Source organism: Gymnodraco acuticeps, unplaced genomic scaffold (assembly GCF_902827175.1).
Source record: "Gymnodraco acuticeps unplaced genomic scaffold, fGymAcu1.1, whole genome shotgun sequence".
NCBI lineage: Eukaryota > Metazoa > Chordata > Actinopteri > Perciformes > Bathydraconidae > Gymnodraco > Gymnodraco acuticeps.
Window position 1 is genome coordinate 141,729 of NW_022992037.1, and position 14,446 is coordinate 156,174.

The window sequence follows — 14,446 nt, forward strand, 5'->3', positions numbered from 1 at the left end:
TGGATGGCTGGAGGGGTCAGCGATCACTTTGACACATAAACACACACTCTGCTCTCTGATTAGGTTGAGTGAAAAACGTTCAGGTGTGTTGTTGAATGGTTTCCATGCAGGCGCATGTTACGGACGTGGACTGTCAGTCATTGATGATAGATAATTGTTGTTGCCCTCACGACAGAGCAGTCAGATTTCACTGCAGAGTAATCACAGGTATTGTTTTACACGACTGTGCTTGCCTGTTGCCTGTATCCCATTACTGGATATAGCCAGTGCTGGAATTGGGCCGGTACTCACCGGTACGCAGTACCGGCACTTCTGGTTCTGACCCATGGAGTACCGGCACTTCTTGCTCAGTACCGGCATGCTGGCGGTACTCCGGTACTCATGCACCGTGCCAGTACTCAACACTCTCCCGCCGTTCTTATTATACATCCATATATATATATATACAGCCGCCCGGTACTCAGTAGATGCGTCATGAGGTGCCGAACGGACATTCTCATCGCTCTAACCGCTGGAGTTTCACAGCGGCTGTCAGCTGTTTACTCCTGTCATTCAAACAGAACGTGCTGGAGAGGGGGCGGGGCTTATCTTCTCCATGTAAATACTGTGGTGGAAACGACTATGTCAAAATTAACCTATTTGACCGTGATTTAATAGTAATACACGTTTCAAAATAATAATAATAATAATGCCGAAGTAACAACATATTGAAAACTGTTAGTAAAACCATGTTTTAATGCTTTACAATTTACATACCTAGATGCACGTGTGTTGTGTTTATGCAGTGCAACTCCCACCCAGTGGGTGGCTATGTAGAGTGATAGAACAGAGCAGGCACGCCCCCGAGAGAAGGAAAGCAAGTCACGTCACAAATTAGCATTTCTAAAATGTTAGCGTGGATTAATAAAAGTGCAAAAAGACAGCGGTTGTCGTCGGAAGAAACTTCAAATACAGAGAATGCTGTGCCTGTGTTGGAAATTGTGTCTGATGGGGAGCTTTCTTTGGTTGATCCTCCTGCTCCAAGTTCTAGTGCATTAGCATTAGCACTAGCTCCGCCGCCTCCTCCAGAGCCTCTAACGTTAGCTGCTGCTGGCGCAACTGCCACCACCAACACCGGGCAAAGCGATGCACCTGACTGCTGGACAACGGACCAGGTGCAATATTTTTGCAAGACCAATGCATGGCTCCTTCTTAAAGATAAGAAGCTAGGATGTCGGATATGCAGAGATGTCAAATCTTTGGGAATACACACTGGACAAGGACTGAAACTGTCAACTGAATGGGGTGAGTGTGCAGTGTCTCATTTCGGTGTTGACAAGGGCAAACAACAAGCTAGCCTGAGAAAAAAAATCAAAGAACATAAAGAATCACAAGCCCATGTAAAAGCTGCTGACATCCTTACATCTGCTTCACGTGAAACTATTCAACATCAAGTGCAGTCTATGCATACATCTGAATTAGACACCACTATCAGAGTTTTTCGAACGGCATATAAAATTGGCAAACATAGCCGGCCATTCACAGACATGCCAATTGATTTGAATGTACAGAAACTGAATGGGCTGAACGTGGGCAGGGTTTTGCACTCCAATAAAACCTGTGGCGAAATCATCGACCACATAGCTCATGAGCTGAAGAAAAAAATGGCAAAAGACATTACAGAAAACCAAAGAAAACTCTGTGTTTTGGTCGATGAATCTACCACTAATAGTGGTAGAACGGTGCTTGTTGTGTGTCTACGCTCAGCATTAGCTGATGCTGAGCCCGAAACGTTTTTTTGGGAGCTGATCGAGTTGGATGGAACAACGGCTGATGACATCACAAAGGCGTTAATGGAGTGTCTTGGAAGAGATTTTAACGAGGACTTTTTAGGTCAGTGTTTCGTTTCTTTTGCATGTGATGGGGCTTCAGTCATGCTAGGGAAGAGAACAGGCGTTGCTACCCAGTTGTGTAGTAAATTCCCAAGCCTGTTTGTGTGGCACTGCTCCAATCATCGTCTAGAGCTGGCAGTTGGGGATGTGGTCAAGGAGGTCTCAGGGCTCAATCATTTCCAGATCTTTTTTGACAAACTCTATTCCTTGTTCCATGCCTCCCCCAAAAATCAGAGGCAGTTAGCGCAGTGTGCGCAAGCAGTCGGACAGCATCTCCTGGTGATAGGGCGTATTTTGTCCATCCGCTGGGTGGCTTCAAGTGAAAGGAGCGTCAGAGCAGTCTGGGAAAACTACCGAGTGCTTCATGATCACTTCACAAATGCTGCAAACGACACGAGCAGGGATTCCAGAGACAGAGCAAAGTACAAGGGCCTGGATGATGTGCTCACATCTGCAACGTTTGTCAGCAATCTGGGACTGATGTACGATGCGCTCACAGAGCTCAGCGACCTCTCTCGGCAACTCCAAAAAAGAGAGATGACACTGCCTACAGCAGATAGGCTCTTAACTCGAGAAATACGAGTTTTTGAATCCATGGTCACCATGCCTGGCCCACACATGACTACAGTTCATACAGCTCTAGCTGAGAAGTCCTTCAAGGGTGTTGCCCTGCGTGAGAATGGCAGGCTTGTACAGATTCATGCAGGTCAGTTTTTCCGCAGTATGGTAGAGAATCTGAGACACAGAATGACTTCCACAACCTCCTCTCATGTCAGCACAAGAGAAATCCCATTACATGGCCGGGAGGCCCGGGACAATCAGCTAATCCAGGACATGAAAGTTATCCATCCTGGAAGTTGGCCTGAAGAGGAGTTAGACGTACAGTATGGGGACGTAGAGGTGCTACGTTTGTGCGAAGTGCTGAAAGTGGACAGAAGAGAGACTGTTCAGGGCTTTCGCGAATACAAGGAAACCAGGGCATCCCGTACACCTGCTGCCATGGAGCCTCTACTGAAAGCAGTCTGAACCATCGCTGTCTCCACTAGTGAGTGTGAGTGGGCATTCAGCGGCATGAACGATATCCTTACTGCAAAAAGGAATGCTCTCTCTGTCAGCCGACTGTCCAGCCTGGTTTTCATTAAATGTAATGGACCATCACTAGGACAGTTCAATCCGGAACAGTATGTGAGGTCCTGGCTGGCAAAGGGAAGGAGAAGTGCTGATGAAAGAGCCTGTCCAGCTCCAGCCCCTGATACTGATGTCCCCAAGGCCTTCTGGAGCCTTTTCTAACAATGTGAAGTATATTGCAAAGCAGCTCACCCAGTGAGAAGACTTTTGGCATAATGTGCCGATTTGTACAGATCCTGGAGATAGAAGGACTTGAGACCAACCAGGGAGTTATCTGATCAGCTTGGTGTTCAATGTAACTCTTTACCATGGCTCAGACTTTGTTACTTGCAGTTACAGTTTCTCATTTTAGATTGTGCACATTTTGCATTTGTTTTTACATGTTCTTTGTTCATGCTCTTTATCATTTTTCTGAGTTGGAAAGTTAGATTGCATCATAGTTTACTTTATACATATTTGTATTCTTCAGTGGTGAAGTATATTGCAAAGCAGCTCAGCCATGTGAGAAGACTTTTGGCACTTTTTCGTTTTCTGAGTTGGAAAGTTAGATTGCATTCAAAATGTACAGAAATACTTAATTTTGTTAAAGCTTTTTATAAAAAATGCTTCTGACCAGAGCTTTGTTTCCTTGTCATTAATGTTGAACACCACCAGAGGGGCTCTCACCTGAAAGGTCTCTGCTTCATGTGTCTTCAGCAGAAGATCTAGACTTTGATTGCTATATATTCAGTTAATATTGACCTTACTGAGCTTTAGCCATATCCGCTGCCTATCATAAAAAATGTTAAGTACAGTGAACCTTTCTAAAATATACAGTAGTAAAGAGACAAACCCACCAGCATTATAGTAGCCAAATTCTTGTTTGTGGGCTGTATATATAAAATTGACTTGAAAAAGTTGCTGATTTTAGAGTACTGGCACCTTTTTCATTCCAATTCAAGCACTGGATATAGCACTACCAAATAACAACACAGTAGCCTTTTTACCCAGAAAACCATCTAAGTCCTCAGAATAGTAAACGGATTTAGAGGTGCTCTGGAAAGCAAAACCCTTTAGTAAACCGAATCCTTGTAGATTTCGGGTCAGTGTAATTTATTTTATGATGAAAGACTCAATGTCTGACTCATGCTAACCTTATTAGACGTGCCTGTGTTGTGGTCTTCCCCTTGGACACAGGTTATAAAACAGGGTCATTGTCAAAGGTTCCACAGTTTAATCAGATCAACAACATGTCGTTTATTTTGTCCCTTTTTGTTTTTCATTTTCACCTTTCTCCCGCTCAGAGTCAAGGCTCATCTGTTGTGTGGTGTTGTTTAGATCCAGTAATCAGAGCCATCCTTAGTCTCCAGGTGAGGAACTCTATACTGGCCCGTTTGTTAGCACAATACTGGAGAATCTGGGTTCCCAGAGATGACTTACTAAAGCCTGTTCATGCATGGGTGGAGCACATTACAAGGGCCCACCGGTACACTTGCTGGGAGTCAATAGCCACACAGATTACGTATTAGGGTTCAAATTCCCCCTTGGTGCTTCCTGCAGGTGATCCTTGGTGGGATGACTGTGTTAACAACATTTATATAACATTAAAGGTTTTCTTTATCGCCCCCTTATTTGAGTTGAGTGTTGGATTAATGTATCTCATGTACCATTATTTGTTTTTGTTTCCTGCTGTTCTTTGTTATTCATCACACATCGCAGTGAGGGAAGCAACTTGACCCCCGCACATCACTATCCTGACTTTCGCTTCAAGACCTACGCCCCGCTAGCTTTCCGCTACTTCAGGGATCTGTTCGGCATCAAACCAGACGACTACCTGGTAAGACTTAAAACTGTCTGAGACATAACTGTTTATTATTTGTTCCACCTTTCCATGATAATCCATTACATGTAAAAGTTCATAATCTACTCTTCAGTTTCAGTCTTTTCTGCTTTGTTTACAATTATGCAGGTGTAGGGGGGAAGTCATACAGGTCAAATCAAATTAAGGATATACATTATAAAAAGCCTTATTTATCTAATATATGTTAGTTTCCCAAAGAAAAAGGCAGAAATAAATAAAAATAAATGTTTGCCATTATTTGAAATATGTATATTCACAGTGACATCTCACTTGATGCCATGACAGTCATTGTCAAGATGAAGTCCTGCACACAAACCCACCAAAACCACATTTCTTTTTATATCGTTTTTGCATGGGTTTCCCAAACAAAAATGTAAAAGTAGGTGAACTTTAGAGGAGCTAGTAACTGCCAGCTGACTGGAGCTTTATATTTAGTCGACAGGCATGGGAGTGATATCTTATCTTTTAACATGAAAGTGAGGAAGCGAAAATGCTTTGTGGAGTTCTGTCTAACAGTATGTGTTAATAAACATATTTCCCATTGTGGAACACCTCTCTGATACAAGTATACTCTATGTTAAACAACACTCTGTTTCTGATCAGTAGTTATTTGTCCTCATTTAAAGTTCCATGTTTTCTGTCTGCGCCATGTCAAAAGTACAATTAGGAAACCAACCATGAGACCTGCTAGTTATCTTTCTCATGAATTACTTAGCATTGATTGAACTCTAATCTTCTACGTCAGTGCGTACTTAAGTGTGACGAAATTCAACACGTATTTGATTGATAAGTGGACTTGTATGCCACACACCACTGGCCAAGGGGAAAGCTAGGAGTGGGAGGCAAAACACTGGGGCGGTGGAGATATTAGGGGTAATGATTGAGCTAACACAGTGCGCCCTCATTACGACAGCTTTAGCTCCCAGTGCTGAATTCAATCAGCAGATGATTCTGTGATTTCCCAGAAGACACAAACAGACTGAGAAATAGATGGAGAGAAAAAGAGAGTAATTTTGTAGGACTTTGGTGATTCATGTTTTTTTTGTGCTTGTTTTTGTGCTTGTGTGTTTCCTGGGAAAAAAGCCTCAGCCTGAAGCCTTGGATGTCTGATTACACTCACTCACCTGTGACAAAGCCTTTATTAATGTGCAGTACATGCCATCCTGTATGTTATTTGATGTGCTGCTCGTCTTGATGCCAAATTCGTGACTGCTTGTTGCTCGGAACAACATTTGATTTAATCTAATGTTGTTGGGATTTGGCATGTTATGATGAAAATACCCCACCAGCTACATTCTTGTTTTTATATGGTAAGTTTGTCTCTGCATAAGTGAAAGACAAAAGAGAGATGGAGAGGATATGTAACATCAAGGCAGTAGAGGGAGGATGGCATAAGGCGCACCCGCTTAAAGGATGTGTTCATGATTGATGTCTTTGAGGTAAAGATGAATTCATTCAGACAGAGACCACACAGCAGAGTCTAATTCAAAGAGAAACCACACACACACACACACACACACACACACACACACACACACACACACACACACACACACACACACACACACACACACACACTGCATCCTGAATGAAAATGCACTACACCGCAGATGCGTGACTGCAGACGGCCACCGGTGAAGAGTCTCCAGTGTTGCTCTTCTACTCTGAACATGTCACTCTCATCATGCACGGATAACATCCAACATTGCTCTTCAGCTGGATGTTCTCACCGTGTCTCTGATGATTGCCACGTTAGGATGAATGCTCTCGATTTGGTCCTGCACAAGCAGTTTAGTGCGCAGTTTAACTGTTTGTCAACAGAGAAGTTTGGCATATAGATTTGGGCTTATGTTATCAAGATGGGTTTTTTCTTCCGTCAACTTATTAGTTCATTTAAACAATGAAAATAATGTAGACGGAGACCCCTGTCATTGTCATTCTTGAAATATCCATTATATGGCGAACAGTATGTTGACTATCAAGTACGTTTGTGTACTTGTGGAGTTATTTCAATTTAAGGAAATCTCAATTCTACATCACATAAGGATAGTTTGGAGAATAGCATACTTCCAACTTTGTGGAAACAGCTTGGTATAGCTTGCACTGCATCAAATGTGCAATAACTTGACCGGCCTGCACAGATCCATCCTAAATCTCACACGGCTAGGACTTATGTCTCTTATGCCATTGATCTAAATTGTGTGGGAAGCCTTCCCTGATGTTAAGCTATCACATTTCAATGTGATGTCCGAGTATACTCTTACTTTTTTTTGGTTGGCTACATAATTTTTGTCCACATGAATAAAGCCACTAAAACAAAAACATGTATTTAATAGTATCACAAGAGTTACTGTAAATACCTGAAGGCCAGTGATGATGTGCAAGGCTTTTCTCTGCACTTAATAAAAAACTGCCTGGGGTGTAGCAAGGGGGTTATGTTTTTGGATGGTTTGTTTGTTTCTCACCAGGAAAACTGAAAATAACTAGTGACTCAGGGTGAAGCAATAATCCAGGAAGAACTCATAAAGTTCTGGAGCGGATCTGTATCACGGGATGGTTACACAAATTATATTTCGCTTTTATAAACATTGCAAATAGCGCACAGCTTGGCGGAGGTCTGAACTCTCCCAGTGCCCTTCGAGTTTAATACTTTTTCCATATAAACTTCAGTCCGTTCTGTAGAAGAGCTGTTTCGTGTCTGGATATGTTCCAAGTGTGACCTCTGTTTCACTTGAAATGTTAAACTGGTTTGTTTATGTTTCCTTCCTCAGTACTCCCTCGTAAATGAGCCTCTGATCGAGCTGACCAACCCGGGAGCTAGCGGCTCTCTCTTCTACCTGACCAGCGATGACGAGTTCATCATTAAAACCGTCCAGCACAAAGAGGCCAAATTTCTCCAGAGATTACTACCTGGATACTACATGGTGAGACACTATAAGTTGCTCTATGGGTTCTCAAGTACCTGGTTACAGTAGGTGGCAAAACTCCACTCTGAGTTTTAAATGGGTGTCAGAAACCCTCCTAGTGTTGAGTATTAACAGATCACTCATCAGATGCTTAAGTGGCACAAATGAGATGCAGCGAGCGTCCTCATTAGCTCCAGCTGTAGGGCACCATCACACACCATTACATCTCTGTCAGGGGGAGGAGACACACTGGATGTATGCACAGGATTAAAAAAACGTGATCACTAAAAAAAAACGTAATCACTAAAAATATTTTTGAAAAGTGAGTAAAGGAAAATAACAAACAGCTACAATAGGCATGTAAGTTCAGAAAATGACATCCATGTACTGTGATGCAGCATTAAAGGTCCCATGACATGGCCATCTCTACTGATCATAATTCCATTGTTGAGGTCTACTAGAATAGATTTACATTGTTCAATGTTCCAAAATCACATTGGTTTCTCATACAGCATCTCTGTATAGTATGTGTATTCACTCTCTGTCCTACACGGCTTGTTGGAGCTCCTGCCCCCCCCCCTCCCTATGAGCCCACTGTGCTCTGATTGGTCAGCTCGCCCACTCTGTTCTGATGAGTCCACCACCGTTACAGCTGGACATCAGTGATTATGTGTTACAATGGCGTTTGTTGGCAACCAGGAAATGACACCAGCAATGACAAACAGATGAGAATGCTGCGTGGGGTCTGGGTGCCGTGTTGGCGGGACGTTGCGGGGCTCGCTGCTCCGCCCTTTGAAGCTTGAGGAGCGGACAGTGTGAGCTGGATTACTGGTGTCGTTTCCTGGTTGCTGCGTGAGGTCTGCGAGACAGCGAGACACCGGGGAGCTCAGCCTGAGGGCTGAGTGTGTGTGTGTGTGTGCGGAGATCCGCGGCTAAGAAAAGATAAGGCTGAGTGAGTGTGTGTGCGGAGCTCCGCGGAATAGTCCATTTGGTCGGCGTTACGTCACTATGACCCGGAAGAAGAAAAAGAAAAACTCCAACGAGGCGTTCTGGGGCAGCATAGACAGCTCTTTTCTGTGTTAGAGTTTTACTCGCTACAGGGTGTACTTTGAGGGTTTGTGACTTTGCAGACCGTTTACATGCAGAAAAAACGACATGACACACAAGGGGACGGGTAACCATGGGACCTTTAAAAAAAGACACTGAGACATATTGTGATCCAAAATGTAAGATATTACTTGTCTCATATCCCGATATCTAAACAATAATGATGCATCTAATATTGGCTTTACCTTCACAGTTATGTAATGAGTAAAACAAATGCAGTTAAACATGATTGTAATACAAACTCTGTCTTTATTTCCTTCGCAGAACTTGAACCAGAATCCGCGCACGCTGCTGCCCAAGTTCTACGGACTGTACTGCATCCAGTCTGGAGGCATAAACATCCGGCTGGTGGTGATGAACAACATGCTGCCGCGCTCCGTCAAAATGCACTATAAATACGACCTGAAGGGCTCCACCTACAAGAGGCGAGCGTCCAGGAAAGAGAGAGAGAAGTCCTGTCCGACCTACAAAGACCTGGACTTCCAGGACATGCACGAAGAAGGGCTTTACTTTGACCCAGAGACCTACACCAACCTGATGAAGACCCTGCAGAGAGACTGTCGGGTAGGAGAGTTTCTGCTCATGACTGTCTCTCTGTGTTTATTAGACCTGCTTTAAAATAGCAAAGTCATACCAAAACAGGAAGGTCCCTATTTTTCCATAAAAGACTAAACAAGAAAGTCTAAGATCAGATAATTTAATTATCTGAATACTTTCATTCAAAAGGTCTTTCCTGTTAGGCAAGGCAAGTTTATTTATACAGCACCTTTCAGCACGCGACAATTCAAAGTGCTTTACAAAATAAATTAAAAGACATTTTAAGAATAAATACAGTAAAAACACATTATATAATGGCATAACACATTATATAATGGCATGTTAGGTTTTTATGTTTTCATTACTCTGCTGAAACACTTTGAGCTGTGTGGACATTAAGTCTGATATGAGTCATATCTGATGTAGTTTAGAGAGGCTAAGTTGTAACTTGGGTATTTAATTGACTGTAGTGGAGCCACATAGCTGTTAAAGGGATGTTATTGACCTCTCATTCTTGGGACAGATTATGGAAGCTGAAACACGAGCAGCTCTTTAAATGTTTTACATTGTATACTAGTTGAGGACAGTGTGCATGTGGCTTGGATGGGACAAAATGTTTTGAAAATAAGAATTTTCCATGTGTTTTTCAGAGGGACTGCAGTGTGTTTCCACCACTGTGTGTTCAGTCTAAGCTCTCTTTGCCCTGGGCTCTGTTCTCCTGTATCTGCGCTGCGATGTTTCATTACATGACAGCTCTCCAAACACTGAATGTGTTTAAGACATGATCCTGGTAGCTCGGAGCTCTATCCAAAGATAGTCCTCCAATCTAAAGGCTTGCATTTTCCCCTGATTTTAACGCAGAGGCCAGGAACATGCCTGCTGGTGAAGAATAGCTGGAGTTTAACAGGAGATGTGGTGTGTGTGATTTGCATTCAGAAGCCTGAAAATAGAGAGCATACAAAATGTGTTGCCAAGACTTCATTTTTTGTCCATTGCATCAGTGTAAGATGAATTGCATGTGAAAACAGCCTAGTAGTGAAGACTATAGGACCATGTTTTTTTGTTTGCAACCACAATTGTAGGCAAAAGAAAAAAGAACCACAACAGAAGAGCTGAATTGCTGATTTGATTGTCCTCTGCCTCTTGAATAACAACAATGATACGCGTTTGCTCCTAAACCAATGTTGTGTTATCATTTAAAATAAATCCACATATGGATTGATTAACATACGGCCTTGGCTTGTCAAACTGTCCTTTTTTAGGATGGCTTCCTCAGAGTCTCTTGGGATAGCTTTATTGGTGATGACAGTGTGACTTCCAGACACTGATTTAATGTTTTTTACCATCATAGTGATGGGTTAATGATGGGGTTTAAGACCCCCCTTGTTGTAATCCCATTTGTTCTGCTTGACATACAGTAACTGCAATTACTTCCATTATAACAGCAGTTATAAAGCTCTCTGTCTACCGGGCCATTTTCGTTCCTACCCTCACCTATGGTCATGAAGGGTCATGACCGAAAGAACGAGATCGCGGATACAAGCGGCCGAGATGGGTTTTCTCCGCAGGGTGGCTGGTGTCTCCCTTAGGGATAAGGTGAGAAGTTCGGTCATCAGGGAGGGACTCGGAGTTGAGCCGCTCCTCCTTCGCGTCGAAAGGAGCCAGTTGAGGTGGTTCGGGCACCTAGTTAGGATGCCACCTGGGCGCCTCCCTAGGGAGGTGTTCCAGGCACGTCCAGCTGGGAAGAGACCGAGGGGTAGACCTAGGACCAGGTGGAGGGATTATATCTCTTCGCTGGCCTGGGAGCGCCTTGGGATCCCCCCAGTCAGAGCTGGTTGATGTGGCCAGGGAAAAGAAAGTTTGGGGCTCTCTGCTGGAACTGCTACCCGACCACGGATAAGCGGGAGAAGATGGATGGATAACAGCCTCATCTCAAAAGTTAAAATGTTAAGTGTATAGGACAGGCATATGGTTTTATCGCTGAACAGGGATTGATGTCACATGGAACAAAGTTAGCGGTAATGAACAGTGAGATGCAGCGGGTATATTTAGTTTAGCTTGTTAGTCAACAGAGCACTCTTCTCTTTCCTCTTCTGTGTGTAACCGAGAAGAGAATTTATCACTGCTCATGTAAAGACATGACTTTCATTAGAAGGACATTTTCTGGTTCTGCGTGTGGTTTGTGGTTTAGAGTTTCTCTTTCGGGAAAAGAAAGTATCCTTCCAGGAAAGGTGTGTGAACAGGTGCATACAACTGTTGCTTTCCCACCCTTTAAGTCAAACAGTATCTCGGTCACAGGCAGGTCTTGTGATTTCGGGTTGGAGAGAGATTAGCAGTAATGCAGAGGAATCTTAAAGTGCCCTCCTCAGGTTATGGTCCTTCCCATCATCATTAACCAACATGCTGACTTTGTGGATGTCCTCTATTTTCTTTTAAATGTTTTCTTTAGCACATTGCAGCCAGAATGACATCCTCCCTTCTTGCTAAGTCAGTGCTTCCTTAACCTTACAGCACACTCACATTCAAGCTTAGCCCAATCCTACCCCAGGGGTGCACTGTTTACCACTATGTTTGCATGTACAGGCCATATTGCTTGTGTATTTGTAAGTATATGTTGAGCTGTGCCTGTGTATGTCTGTATGTATGTCTGTATGTATGTATGTAAGCGAGACTGTGAAGCAGCAGCTGTACAGTTTATTATTGTCATGGCTTCCTGCGCTCGCCTCCGAAGCGGGAAGCAAAGTGCCCTCTAAGCAGAATCGCTTTTTCCATTTCCATGAGTAAGCAGCTGACCCCGTCACCCCAGGAGAGGCTGCGGACCTCAACGCAGGAGGGGGGGGGGGGCGCAGAGGCTGAGCAACAGGGGCGTGGGGGGGGGGGGGGAAATGAGGAAGTGATAGGGGATTGTTGTCCGATAAAAGTTCATGTGGTGAAGCCTCCGAAAAACACATTTTAGCTATTTTTCCAGCGATCAGGGTTGGGATTTTTCTTCCATAGGAACGTGGGAGGTCAGAGTTGAGTTGAAGCAGAAAGCGATGCGACGAAGAGGAGGATGAGCATGTTGTGTTTGAAGGAATATGATATTTCTGCAATGTGGTACACTGTTACGGAAACACAGGGTACATTTTCTTTGAAATCTACCCTCTCCATTGCCCTGCAGCTCCCCTGATACTCTCCAAATGCCAAAACAACAAGAGGCATTAATAATTCATGTTGGACTTTTCTGCTGCACAGAGAGAGAGAGAGGGAGATGGTGTGTGTGTGTGTGTCTCAGACGGTATGTGTGTGTGTGTGTGTGGTGTGTGTGTGTGTGTGTGTGTGTGTGTGTGTGTGTGTGTGTGTGTGTGTGTGTGTGTGTGTGTGTGTGTGTGTGTGTGTGTGTGTGTGTGTGTGTGTGTGTGTGTGTGTGTGTGTGTGTGTGTGTGTGTGTGTGTGTGTGTGTGTGTGTGTGTGTACACTGTTGTCATGCAGGCTGTGCGTGTGTGATTTGCCGAGACAGACATAAGGATGAAAGTGATGCTATGAAAATGTCAAGCTGTTGAGATCTCATCATGTTGGGGACAACGCAAAAAAGAAATCCGTGTACCTTTTAAATTCTGTTTGATCATTTGTGAAATAAGAGCTTACATGCATGAACAAGTGCAGAACTAATGATCGGACAATGAAAGCATGCATTCTTGGACAATAATGAGTTGCATAGCAGCAAGTGTAGACAATCATAAACAACCGTTTACTGTATGGCTCGCCCTCTGCTCCTCCATGGGATCCTGTGACAACAATAGCTTCTCTCACTCTCAGCTGCGGAGAAACCAAGGCCATGACCTTGCACTCAGAAGTCAGGGAGGTGTCAACAGGATCCTTAACCACATTTATACACATGGAAAACTCCTGGTAAATACACAGGTCTTCAACTAGTAGTTATTGTCATTATGGATGAATGTTACTGATTGTTTTGCCTATTGGTGAAACTATTTATTGGGCTATAAAATCTGCCAATAGTGAACAACTGCATAGATGAATTCCCAGTGACCATGGTTATGTGTTCACATTTCTTGTTTTTTTTCACTGATAGTTAAAAGTTGATTATTTTCATTTTGCTGTCAGAGAAGAGTAAGAAAAACCTAAAGATATTTACAAGTCAAAACCAGGGGAACATCATGTTTACTGAGAGCACAATATGGAGATGTTATCATCGATTGTTATCATTCCAGTAAATACAACATGTCCGTAATCTAATATGATGTGTCACTGCCAGGTTGTTTTAATTAATAGTAGATGCATATAATGGCAGGAACATTCGTGTGATTGTAACTGGATTCAAAAAGGAGTAATAGAGGCTCTGGGTTTTGTCTTTCCAGCAGTCACACTTAGATCTTGGAGAGCTTGCTGTGAATTAGTGTCGTTGCAAAGTGGGGCACACGAGTAAGCACTACTACCACAGTGATATATGGGTGGAGAAGTGCTTCGGGGTGGACTATACTGAGAAACATCCGAGATATGTTGAAGATCAGGGGATGCTGTGACAAAGTGAGGATTAGCCTTTCCAATTAACTGTGAGAAGCTGTGGAGGAGAGCAGAGGGCAGACTCGGCCTCTAAGAAGCAGAAGTGTTACTCCACCAACTTACTGCTGACGTTTTCCCCGTGCCTGTAGATATAAGCAGAATATCCGTAGAAAATCTTTTGCACAAACAACCACAGAAATGCAGCTGTTTTCTTTCAGCTGTGACGATTTGATTGTTTGCCTGGGAAAGCCGGGGCCAGGACGCAGCGATGGCCTTCTGTAGGCAGCATGGTGTGTGTGGCTCTATTCAAAATGGATGCTGTTTGAATAGGCCGGGGGAGTTCGAGTGAAAGGATGCAAATTGTTGATATGGTAAATGCAAAGCTCAGACAAAAGCCCCAGTGTTTGTTTGACTCGGTCATTAAGTCTATTTTGTGTCTGTGTATTTGAATGTCCGTGACTATGACTTTTATACACCACCATGTGTGACAGATAAAAACTGTGTTTAAAACTACAACTAATAATATCTACCATGCATTGGAGATGGATTATCTA

At 43.4% G+C, this 14,446-nt stretch overlaps 1 protein-coding gene across 1 annotated transcript in view; it reads left to right on the plus strand.

Annotated features, from left to right (window-relative positions):
• The window catches only part of LOC117536702 (phosphatidylinositol 4-phosphate 5-kinase type-1 beta-like), a 43,460-nt gene that overhangs the window by 19,075 nt on the left and 9,939 nt on the right, over positions 1 to 14,446 (plus strand). Inside the window, 3 exon segments of the mRNA XM_034201679.1 lie at positions 4,698 to 4,815; positions 7,611 to 7,763; positions 9,117 to 9,416. Coding sequence (XP_034057570.1) covers positions 4,698 to 4,815; positions 7,611 to 7,763; positions 9,117 to 9,416 — 571 coding nt within the window.